Source organism: Pholcus phalangioides, unplaced genomic scaffold, assembly GCF_987345545.1.
Source record: "Pholcus phalangioides strain wild (caught in Gottingen) unplaced genomic scaffold, Ppha-v1.0 ptg000009l_1, whole genome shotgun sequence".
NCBI lineage: Eukaryota > Metazoa > Arthropoda > Arachnida > Araneae > Pholcidae > Pholcus > Pholcus phalangioides.
The window spans coordinates 15,278,869-15,291,289 of record NW_028301602.1 but is presented as its reverse complement, the minus strand read 5'-3'; the positions used below and the strand labels follow the sequence as shown (position 1 = coordinate 15,291,289).

Sequence of the window (12,421 nt, the reverse complement as noted above, 5' to 3'; positions counted from 1 at the left end):
TTCCGTCAGTGGCCGTTGTTGGCAGGTTTTATTGTATAAAATTGTAAAGTATGGACAAAAGGCAGTTAAAGTTGCTATATCTCAATCTCAGAACGAAACAAAGGGATAGACGTACGTAGGTACATTATATTAATGAGCAGGGACCATCATATGGTGTTTTATGATGGTCATTTTATCATTATGGCAAATAATTAAAAAAAATTCCGTGAAAAATCACCTTCAAAAAGTACCCAAAGATGCGGACGAATTCGCTCCGCATCCGCATCGTCTGAATAGCCCCGAATAAACCTATTGTCAAAACTTCTATGTGCGGATGCGGAGCCCGCACTTAGGTTTTGACACATGCGGACGACGTCCGGACCCGCATGAACATTTCCTAGGTGCGGAGATTTTTCGGCTCGTCTGAAAGGCGCAGTATATTCCAATTGTTAAAACTTCTTCCGGACCCGCATCCGCATCCGCTCCGTGTGAAAGGGCCCTTACTCTGTGGAACTTGACTTATTTTTAATGCATGAGCCTCATCTGGACACAGCCCGAGGACCTCATGACAATTAGATCTGTTTAAAATTTGTGACAGTTATTATGAAACTTGTTAGGCAGTTATTTTTTAACTGGGTGGGGGAGGGGGGGGGGGACGTAGCCACAGAAAAAGGCTCAGTTTGTCAAAGGGGGTCTGTGATGCTGTGAAAAAGGCCCCACGCTTACTTTATAGAAATTGCACGAAATCTCATTCCAAAAACTCTGCATTAACATTATTTCTAGTTTGTAATATCATTAGTTTTTCTGCATTTGTGCCATCCTTTTGATAAAGGTCTTCAACTATATAATCAATCGAAATTTCTAGGATTTTCTGCCGGATGTTTGATGGTGGGGGAAAAAAAATTCATATTTTGAAAAAAATACATTTTGATAACTTTTTGTGGTGCCCCTTTTTCTCCTGATGCCCTAAAATAAGCACGTGCTTATTTTGCTTACTTAATGGATAATCCGGCCCTGATAGGTGGGGAGGGGGTTCGTTGCATTGTATACTCATTAATTATTAGGGGGGCTCAGCTCTTCCCATGGAATTTATTGGAAAGGGGGATGCAATAGCCTGAGCCCTAAGCTCCGGCGCCTATGGATATAACGAAACACATTTTCACCCCCCCCCCCCCGAAGTTTAATGTAAAATTGTTCAACCAACCAGGGCTGTATTTAGGGAGACGAGCAGCAGGCGAGTCTGGTGGGCCGGAGCCGGACAGGAGGGAGGGGGGCATGAATTTAACCCTTCAATTTCTCCTTCAACATTACAAGAAGGCTACAAAATTTAGCTTGTCCCGGTTGACCAAGCATCTAGTTATGGCCCTGCAACCAAAACCATATTACAGAGATACGTATCTCTCGCATAGTTTTGGTTCAACTCTATCACGGTCTTGAGATCATGAACAGGGCCGTCTTAAGAGCATCATGGGCCCCCGGGCCAAGTGATTTTTCTGAGGCTCTACCTTGAAAATTCTCAAAAAATTCAAATACTTCTCGTTTTTCGGGTGAGCCCATGTGTTAAAACGGCACTGATCATGGACGCACATCGACAATTTATGCAGGACATGATTTCCGCATGGGTAAACGGGGCATTCCCCTCCATAACTTAAGGAGGCCTTAAAATTGAAACAACGTACTACATCCACCGACGAACCAAACATCTTTGACCCTTATCGCAAGGGCCTCCTTCTTTCCCAGGGTCCTCTTCTTTATCAACGACGAAAGTTAGAATCACGTACTGCTTTGAATTATTTCAAATCTGTTCAACAATTTCGCTTAAAATCTGTCTCGATGAAATGATTCTTCATTTGACAAATGATTCTTCATTCGGAAAAATGATTCTTCATTTGCCAAATATTCCCGGAAATGTTTTGAAACACTAGAATACAATCACATTAATTAAACAAAAAAATGTATAAAACATTTTTTTTTATTAGGCAGAATTATTACCAAACGCATTTCATGATTCCATAGGAGATGCTTACAGGCTCTGGCCCTATTGAGTCATGTTTTTTTTACAGCACAAATTTATTAGAGAGTGGCTGCTCTTCCGGATGTGCGGACCCTGAAAAAAATATCATATTATATTCTCTATAAGATATCTTCATCATTTATAGTAAGTTGTTGAATTTTCGATGTGCAGTCTTTTTTGATTTCGGAAGTATTGTTTATGTATGTTTTCTTCCCAAGCAAACTTTTCATTAGCCATATTTGTGGTTTTCGATTCTGGAACAAGTAACGCTTAATATGTTCGTTTCGAGGAGCCTGGGAGTCTTCTTCTTCGTCAACCATCCCATGGCTATAATTACTGTCGACCGCGTCCATGGAAGTCTTGTTGGCGTTGTTCGTTGTCTTACAGGAACAGAAGCGGATCTGAACCCCAGTTTCTGTAGGATCCCCCGTGCAGGCGGCAGTAGGTAACATCTTGGTTTGCTCCTCGCTGTCGATGCCGATATGGGATTGCAAGCAAGTCCTCGATCTTTTCTGGACCTGTCTTGGGTCGCAGCGATTTGATATATCTGAACAGGGAGACCAATCGCCCCATTCAGACCAGGTGGCTACAATGCAAAAACAACTGTATTCATACTGAACATTTAATTTTCAAGGAAATATAGTTGAATAATAATAATTAAGTTTCAAGATTTCAATTGGACCCTGATTATGGTATCAATGAAAATGTTCTTAGTTATTTTTGTACTGACCTGTCGAAGCAGGAGTGGTAGCAGGACAAACGCATGGCGCTGTCTGGACAGCTACATCGTTCCCGTCTTCGAGCACACATCCTCTGGTATCGGATCTTTGACCGGTATCGAAACGGCATTCCCTTTTGCGGAGTCGAACCCGGGAACCGTCGCACAGTCCTCCATTCGTGAGACAAGTGCTCCATTCTGACCACTCTGACCACGAAGCTATAACGAATGAGAAAAGATAAACAGTCTGCTAGTAGTAAATCTTGCACATAACTATCCACCGTCCACAATGCCGGTAACAAATATACCACAGTGGTGGTCGGTAAAGTTGGTTTTCTGCGGTTCTCAGCTTCAAGGCGAGCCGATCTCCCCATTGAAAAGTCTCGCCACAGAGATCAACAGCCCTATCAATTATAACCCTTCGCCCATACTTAGAAAAATTGACGGCAGATGGCAACACACTACATACCACAAGCATTACACAGAAAAAAAATTCGCGTTAGGCTCACAACGCATACATGCATGCATGCACAGCTTACAGCATGGCCCAGGTTTTCTTCGATCACCTGCTAAAATCTCTTCATTGAGACAGAGCGGCGGACCATGAACTGGTTAGGAGGAGAAGGTAACACATATGCAATAATGAAAACTTGCCTTGTTGGAACTACTACTGAACCATACGTGTACCTCGTCCATATTCCTCTGCGGAACCTCTAACGAATTGGTACATATTGGAATGTGCGGGCACGTGTAGTGAAACCTGACGTAAAGTTTGCTTCGGTGTAATGCTTGTTATGTGTAGCTTTGTTGGGACTGATGAAAGATATTCTAATAAAATATAAATTTTCCAGCCCGATGGCCATACGGTACGATTCTTCCGAAGGCCTGAATGCTGCAATCTTGACAGTACAGATCTGACAAAGCGAAGCAGGCACAAGACCCCGCCCGATTCTATAATCAGCCGAGGTATGGTGTCTATATCATATTTTCCCCAGGTGACTCCTGTTTAGATTAGATTCAAAATCACGGAGGAAACCGGTGGGCACCAGATAGCGCTTTAGCCTTGAGTAGCGGATCAGAATACTAGAGCAGAACTCTCACTTCCTACAACTTGGGCCAGGGCCGGAACTAGAGGCGGGCAACGACCCCGGGGGGGTTGGCAGCTTTAGGTGGGAACAATGAACACCGTTACAAAATTTTCGAATTTTAAAGTTGTAGGGGTGGCAAAGACCCCAGCTACAACCCGGACTTGAGCTACCCAGGTCAAGTGTACAGGGGGGGGGGCACTACTTGGGGGTAGACCAGTCGATTTGACCTGTGATGGTGCGGCACCCTCTGGACCGTGACTCCCTTATCGTTCTGGTAGAGTGATCATGAACTAAACGGACTAAACACGAAGCGTATAAAGCACTCTTTATAGCAGTGAGTTCACCAAGTTTCATAGCTCATCGTTTTACCACGCTTGTGTATAACAGATACTGTACCATTATAAGATAGTGTACTTGCAAGAATACTGGGAGGCAATAATATTTTTGTTTCGCTAAAATACTGATTCCCTTTCATTGAGTCTGAGACTGTACCGTTTTGTGCATTAGATACCTGAGATAAGATTTTATTGATTTCATTTTATAATATAAATTTGACTTGGAACGTAAAAATGATCAGTCATTGCAATCTTACCTGCCTTATAATGCATCATGTCTCGAATCCGTGGCTGTTCTACAAAAAATTTCACCACTGCAAATAAAAATATGAAAACATGGCATCATAAAGGACAGTTTGAAATGTTCGTGAAACACTTTGTACACCGAAAAATGTCAGTTCTGAAACAAAAACATGTTTTTCGTAAACAGGCGAGAGTTATTCAAAATTAATAATGATTTTCCTTTTTTAGAAACAGGCTCACCTTCGAATCGTACGGTATGCACATCAACGTACAGACCCCCAGATGGCAATATACCGCGTCTTTTCTCTAAAGCCTCAACGAAGACCGTTCCCACCAACTGAGCAGCAGCTTGAAGCTTCTGGTTCAGGAAGACTCGGCAAGTGACGATGATGCTGCCATTGCTGGAAATAAATGCATTAAAATATTATATTTTACTGAGCTATTTAACCACATACAGCACATATTTCTTTTGGGCTGCCGGAATAAGGAAAAAGCACGGGAAAGTCTTGGAAAATACGCGTCTTATGGTCACTCTACGCTGCATCATATTCACGCCAGTGCCCGCATAGCAAGAATTTCTTTTAACCTTTCTACGATCATGGGCGTAATATTACGTCCAAACATCAGTGGAACAAACTCAAACAAGTTCTCTGTGTTTAATTTCCTCTCTGAATCATGTAGAAATGCATCTTTCTACTATACACATTGAGATACTATACACATCGAGATACTATACAAGATCGAAAGGTAACACGTAGTGTGTGAAGGTGAAAATATAACTAAAAAAAAAAAGCTCTCTCATCTAGACAGTATTATATATTGTACTTTTTCCCCCTTTTATATACAGCAAAACTTGTCTTCAACGGCACAAAATTGTATGAAAGTTGCTTTCTGTGATCGCAAGTGCTGAACAGGGCCGGAATAAGAGAAAGACGGGGGGGGGGGGGGTGATTTCTCTCGGGTGACGACAAAATTTAGTAGGTGGCAAATTGTACAGCGAAAATCGAATTTTGCAGTAGTAGGGGCAATGAAATCATGTTGCCCCCCCCCCAAAAAAAAAATCCCATTTACGGCCCTGGTGCTTAGGATTACATAAACGACAATGTAGAAACTGAACCCGAAATGACATATATTGACACCTCATTGAAAATTTCAGGGAAATTCAAAAAGAACGTAAATGTAGTCATTGCAGTAGGTCCGTAACTAGGCTGGGGTGACCGGGGCACTGCCCCTAGGCCCCGAGCTTAATGGGTGGCCCCACAAAAGTTTACATTTGTTTTGCCTACTACTCTGTTTTGGCCGCCTGGCAGTCCAGTGGTTAGGGAGCTAGCTTCTGACTGTGCAGGTCTGGGTTCGGGAAGGGATGTCTACTAACACACTAACAAATTCCCTGGACAGATCGTAAAGATCTCTTGGGAATACGTGGTGATCACATTATTAAAAAATAATAATAATAAGCCTTTCAAGAGTGGCCCCGAGACAAAGTCTGCCCCGGGGTCCAAGAAGGCACGCTACGGCCCGGCATTTCAGATGAAGAACAGTGTGGGGGGGGAAAGTTTCATACAGATGCTGTGAAAACATAAATATTTAGGTATTATAGAGTAAATAATGTACATTACTTTATTTTTTATGTACATCGAAATTAATTAATTTATTTTCAATTGATTTATTTTTATTATACTGTACTTCAATTACATACAATCGTTATACAATTTTCCCCCATTATGTCAATTGAACCTTTATTTAGCGGAAACCTGTGTTCAATGGAAAAAAATCTCGGTCCCTTGCGATTCCGTTGAGAGAGAAGACAGGTTTTACTGCACTTTTTTTTCTTTTCCATCTTCTCCCTTTTTCTAATGTGTGGTTTGATTAGGACAAGGTTACCATATATTTATGGCCGATTCGTAAAATAGAGATAATCCAAATTTCTTGTCAAAGCCTTTTAACGTGAAGTAGTGAAAAGAGAATTTCAGAGCCAGATTTTTTAATCCCTTTATATTATAAGCTTTTAATCTTTAGACATGATTTTTGCACAAGAAAATGCATCTGCTGAAAAGGGTGAGAGTAACTTTATAATTCGGGAGAGAGAAAACTACACTCACTTGAAATGAAACTTATCGGTTTTGTTGTAAATATTCAATAGGGGGCTGTCCACAAAAATTATGTCCATCTAGAAAAGAAAAGTGAAAATCATTATGAAGGGAAAGTGAATACTAGTTACTGTATGTAATAATGGTATCAGTGATTTTGTCGGTTCGTCTAAAGTTTTTCTTACCGAATGCTTTATTTCAGCAGTGAGTGCGCGAAATGGCGCCGAAGAACGATTACGCAACTCCGGAATATATACTTTATTGACAATGCGAAACCTGGCATCAACTGTATCAGAACCTGGCACACACAAAAAAGTGTGATAAAGAAGTAAAACATCATTCGTTCTCATTTTCAGTGTATAATCGAACATTCATACTTGGTGGTGGTTATGGTACTGGTGCAATACCTAATATTTACCTTTCTGTTCCTGTTCATCTTGAGAATACCACTGGTTGGTCATGTTCATTCCCGTTTGCACTGTATCGGGAAACGAGGATTAAAATTATAGTTGGTCGATTAATGGTTTCAAAATCAACTTGAGCGTCAGTTTTAAATTTATTGCATCGTTTGAGCCGTATAACTTTTTTTGAATACAATGTGATATTTCAATCTACCGTACACAATACAGTAAAATAAGGAATATCAATGTGATGGTTACAGAAATGATACCGCAAAAAGTTACTCAAAGTTTAGAGGATCTTACCTGCCATCAGAGCAATGACAGCGATGCCAGTCAGAAGCAGAAGCATTATCCCTACAAGGGCTGTGAGGGCAAGGATTCTTCCCCAATGCCAGTTCGAACTGGATTTAGTTTTCGGCGAAGCAGTGAAGTCCAGCTTCCATTTCCTCAGGGCAGGAACTTTCGTCAAAGCAGCCGGTTGAACTCCCGAGGAACTGCTCTTCTCTTTGAACAACACTTTCCTACATTTGTCCGGGCTATTAGTTGGCCATAACATTTCTGGATCATAATACGTCGGATTATCCAACTAAACAGAGTAACAAAGAACGATCAATTATTTAAGCTGTATACACACAATATAGTCAGACACGACTTTGACATGAGAGAAGGGGTGGGGGCCCAGGGTGAACCAGGAATCGGAGTCCCCTGTTACTGAAGAAATCGCGATACACACCCATGCTCTGTCGCAAGAAGCAACGTAAACATTTCAGCCCCCCCCCCCCAGGGGACCAGGGCATCTCCGGCAAAAACAGAATTTATTGAGATGTCACAGATTAGATATAGTGCATCGTAATGAAAATCATGTAAATTGAAAAATCATGAAGAAGTGCAACGATACTAATAATAAACAATTATAGAAAGCTGTATAAAATCATCCCTTAAAAAGGCGCAATCGAAACTTTAATCAAGGATTGTTAATCCAAGTGTGACAAAAAATGCTCAAGTTCCCTGCGAATTGGGGGTCAAAGATAATTGGTTATTCAGTGAATATATATTTTTAAAATTTTAAGCTTCCCCCCCCCCTAAATTTATTAGGTGATGGGCAAATGCTCCACTTGCCCATGCGGAAATTCTGCTTTGAATATAGTCTCTATGATTTTGAGAATTAATCTAAATAGCTACTTGAGCTATATAATCGACTCTTTCTTTCTTTCTATCAAACCGTGCATAACTCCGGTATTATCGCCCCCATGGGCAATTTACTACTACTACTAATAAAGCAGACATACACCTCGTCCATATTCATCTACGGAACTTCTAACGAATTGGTACATGTTGGAATGTGTGTGCGTGCGTGTAGTGAATCTTCCAGGAAGTTTGTTTCTGTGTAATGTTTGTTATGTATAGTGCTGCCATCAATTTTCCTAACTATGCATGAAGTGTAATGATTGAATAGTACAGGGCCGCAACTAGATATTTTTCAGCCGGGGCAAGAACGCATTTTGGTGCCCACATGTAACATAAAAGAAGCAGTTAAAGGGTGCATTCGGTGCCCCCCTTCCATCCAGCGCCCGGAACACAAGACTCACTTGCTCCCCTCCCCTCCCGCCCCAGCTGCGGCCCTGGAATAGTATACCTTTGTAGGCCTGTTGCTATCTACTGCGAGATCGGCTCACCATTTGTGCCTCGAAGTTAGGCAATTTACTATCGACTGAGTTGTGTCAGAAGTGCGTGTAGTGTACCTATCTAACGAGAGTACGTATCTGACGCTGCGTCTGATTGTTTCAGTGTTGCCCTCCATATTTCAAATTGGAAATTGCGAGTGAAATATAATCGTTCAATATTTGTACCATTGCAGGCCTGTTGGTTTTAACGGTAAGATCAGCTCGCATTCACACCTTGAAGTTGGGAACCACAAAAAACCAACTTCAGCTAACCATCCACTAACGCGCTGATGGGATTCGAATCCAGGTCTTGGCGATGATAGTCCGTCACTATGACCACTCAACCACCACATCGTTTATAAGCGTCTGTGCATAACCGCGACCACAAAAATCGTTCTCCGTTGAAGGTACTCCTCTACGGGAGAAAGGGACAAAAAGAACTGTCCCATGGGTGTCCCTTATTGATAGGACGGGGGTTCACTGAAAATATTCAGTGAACCCCCGTGTAATGTTGCAAAACAGTTGAACGTGAATTCGGTGCCTCTCTGGTTTGACAACGGGGTCAGTCACATTTACAGATCTCTTAAGTGTCCCGTGGTACAATTCCAGATCATTTAAGCGATCCGTGACACATTTAGTGATCTCTTGAGTGACATGTGACGTAGTTTTAGAGCACTTAAGTGGCCACCAGTGAGGTTCTACTTCACTCAAGTTACCCGCGGCACATTCTCAGATTATTTAAGTGATCTGCGGCATATAATTACAGATCACTTGAGTGGCACAGTACCAGAGCACTTAAGCGGCCCGTACACATTTCCAGAGCCACGAAATTGGCTCTGTAGGGCACTTATCAATAAAGGGGGGGGGGGGAAATGTTACTTCAAGTGCCCACAAACTATCGAAAGGTTTTTCTTGTTTTTGGCGCACCGAGTAAGATGCCATTAAGAATATTTCATATTTTCATAAAGGGTGGTTGATGACGTAAGCATCATCCAAACCCCGCCCCCCCACCTTGTCATCAAAAGTCAGCAAATCGGAAACCCCCTTCCCCATCGATGATGACGTAATACTTGAATGGCCCCCTAGCATCGTTATCTCTTGATGAAACCTCCGGGGGTTCTTCAAAAAGGGAATATTACAACTTATGGGCAGGCCCTACATTAAAATATCAGAAATGTACATAATTTTGGTGAAATAAATACAGGTGATTCCATAATTTGCCTAGACGCATTTTACTGGTGAACCGTTGATCCTAGAGAGGCGCATATACTTCCAATTAGAAAGATTAACCGAATAATATAACGTGTAGAACTCAGATACATCATTCATATTGCAAGGGGAGTTGTGTAGTAATCAATATATAAAAATTAGTTTTTATACGAACACCCTATGCTAAAAAATACAATTAGAAAGTTGTTGCCCTGTCTCTTCTGAGGCAAAAAAAAAATATTGCTCGTTTCTAAATGCGATATTCACTGAGATATTTGAATTCAAAACTCTGGGAAATAACAGCATAAATGAGGTAGAGAAGCGTTGTCCGTTGATTTTTGCTGTTCTTTCCCAACTTTTCACCTATTTTCGAATACAAATATCTAAGCGAATATTGCACATCGAAACGTGGAATGTTAATTGTTAATCTCAGAAGAGACAGACAAACAATTTTCTGTCTAGGTTTTGACCACAGGGTGTCCATATAAAAAAGTTAATTTAAGATAACTATACAACCCTTTGTAACATAAATGATGCAGGTCCGTAGCTAGCCATCCCTACGCCCTGTGCAAGAATTTGAATTTAGGCCCCTTCTGGCTCATTTAGGCACATTCTGGGCTCCCCCCCCCCTCAAAGTGGGCCCTGTACGGGTGCACCTGCCTAGTTAGCATCTGAGTTCTGCACATTATTTAGATAGTGCTTCTAAGATCGACGGTTCGCCAGTAAAATGAAGCCAAGGAAAATTACGGAATCAGCACACTCTTATAATAACATTTGTGAAAATAAAATCTTGAGCATACCCCTTCTTTCCAGGTGTCATTGATGACAACATCGGGAGCGGGAGGGAAGACCTTTTCCTGAACTTGTTTCTCCGGAGAAGATTCTTGCTCAGGCTGTTTGTCATTTACGGCCATCATTGATGGCTTGTGATTAGTTCCATGCAGTAACATGACGATGCACTTCAATGGAAGACCGGGATTTCCAACACTGACATGACAGGGCTCCAATAGATTCTTTGATTCTTCCCTCTCCGATCAAAGCTCGATGCAATCGATACACATTTTCTGCGTGAGAATCCCGTTATGGCAGTGATCATAAGTTGCAAGGGATAATCTATAGAGAGGTAAAAAAAAATTCATCATGATAATAACGGGCATGTGCGTTCGTTTACCCTTTTACTTCCCTTGTCTCTTTTTTATATATATATATATCACACTAACTGGACTCGCTGAAACAATGAACTGGCCCGCTTCACGGGTTCCTCTAATTCAGTGTATCAGATATTTCGGAAGAGCACAGGATACGGGAATGAAAAAAGTCGCGTTAATTGGTTAAAAGCAAGTTTATATGCGTTTCCTTTCTTATTTTTTATTATTTTGCTCCGTAGTCTCACTCTCAGATCCCTTATTTCCCCATTAGTTTTTTTTCCTGCCACCGTATTTTCCTACGGGATTCTGTTGTAAGGGCTAACGAACCCTTTCTAGAGGTGACGTTTCATGACGGATTGGTTTGATTTCAGTGATAACTACCAAATATCGGAAATTAAAACTGGACCTCATTAATGGTTTGAATGACAGAGACTTGAAATCGGGACCGTCTTTATTCATGGGCCGATCCGGACAAGGCATGCATACTCAACCCCTCGCCCGCGGGGGCTAAATATGACCCTCGGAGTCATCTGATGTGACCCATGAACTCAAACCTAATTTTTACAAAAATGAACTAAGCGGTACATTTCTAGATCACTTAAGAGACAGACCTGCAGCATATTCAAAGATCACTTGAGTGACCAGCGGCATAGTTCCAGATCACTTAAGTGAACCTCGGTACAATTACAGGTCACTTAAGTGCCCGCGGTAATTTTACTGATCACTTGAGTGGCCCGCAGCATAATTTAAGGATGCAATGCAAAAAAAGAATGGTTTTTTACAAAAAAAAAACTTTGTCATGGAGCTATACGAAATTTCAAGTGTGTGTGTGGGGGGGGGGGGGAATGGGTGTTTATCCCTCCTAAAACAGTGCTAGTTACAGCCCTGACGGGGGCATCTGGATTTCAGAGATGCTTTGGTGGGGCATAGCTTAAAAACGTTCGGAACCACTGATCTAGGGTTATCAGACATCATGTATATAAGAGATTCAATTGTATACGCTGGGACGGGAGTGGAGCCAGGGCTTGTTCCTCAAAGTTCAGGCCCTAAGCAAATAGAAATTTTCGGGGCCCTTGTATATAGTATTGAGGCAAAGGCGCACGCAGGGAGAGGAGAGCAATTGGGCAAAAATACAAAAAGCAGTCTTTTTTTTTTGGAGCCCCTGAAAGTTTGTCGGCCCTAGGCACGTGTCCTCGTTCGCTCATGCGAGAAACAGACACTGGGTAGAGCACGCGCTGTAATTTTGCATTCATAAGAATCAGGTTGGCTCAGCCATCTAATCAACCTTCCTGAGAGAGGGAAGTCAAGTATCTCGATCCTCCAGATTTCGGCGCCTTTATTTTTCAGAGATGCCACGAATCATCACGAACCTCCTGGTATATTCTAGGATTGCAGCTAAATTAAATTTATTACTTCTCCACAAAAAGCGGAGTGTGATATAAAATATATAGATATACAGTATAGCATATAGAAACGGCGAGGGAAGTATTTAGTACCACAAATTCAAATCAGAGAAGAATGTCACAACACGG

The 12,421-nt window shown here is 41.7% G+C and overlaps 1 protein-coding gene across 1 annotated transcript; it reads right to left on the bottom strand.

The window, feature by feature from the left end:
• Positions 1 to 1,937: 1,937 nt before the first annotated feature.
• Positions 1,938 to 10,854, bottom strand: LOC149081812 (uncharacterized). The gene is made up of 9 exons (XM_089235586.1): positions 10,542 to 10,854; positions 7,172 to 7,454; positions 6,886 to 6,945; positions 6,653 to 6,765; positions 6,480 to 6,547; positions 4,618 to 4,778; positions 4,392 to 4,448; positions 2,724 to 2,930; positions 1,938 to 2,579 (listed from the first exon to the last, which is right to left on the bottom strand). The coding sequence occupies exons 1-9, from the start codon at positions 10,689 to 10,691 to the stop codon at positions 2,113 to 2,115; spliced, it is 1,566 nt and encodes a 521-aa protein (XP_089091712.1). The 5' UTR covers positions 10,692 to 10,854; the 3' UTR covers positions 1,938 to 2,112.
• Between the last annotated feature and the right edge of the window lie 1,567 nt (positions 10,855 to 12,421).

Coding starts and splice junctions, on each gene's coding strand:
- LOC149081812 (XM_089235586.1), bottom strand. CDS start 10,691: ATGTTACTGCATGGAACTAATCACAAGCCATCAATGATGGCCGTAAAT. Junction 6,548..6,652: donor CTGCTGAAATAAAGCATTCG/GTAAGAAAAACT, acceptor TTTCTTTTCTAG/ATGGACATAATTTTTGTGGA. Junction 4,449..4,617: donor GCATACCGTACGATTCGAAG/GTGAGCCTGTTT, acceptor TTTTATTTGCAG/TGGTGAAATTTTTTGTAGAA.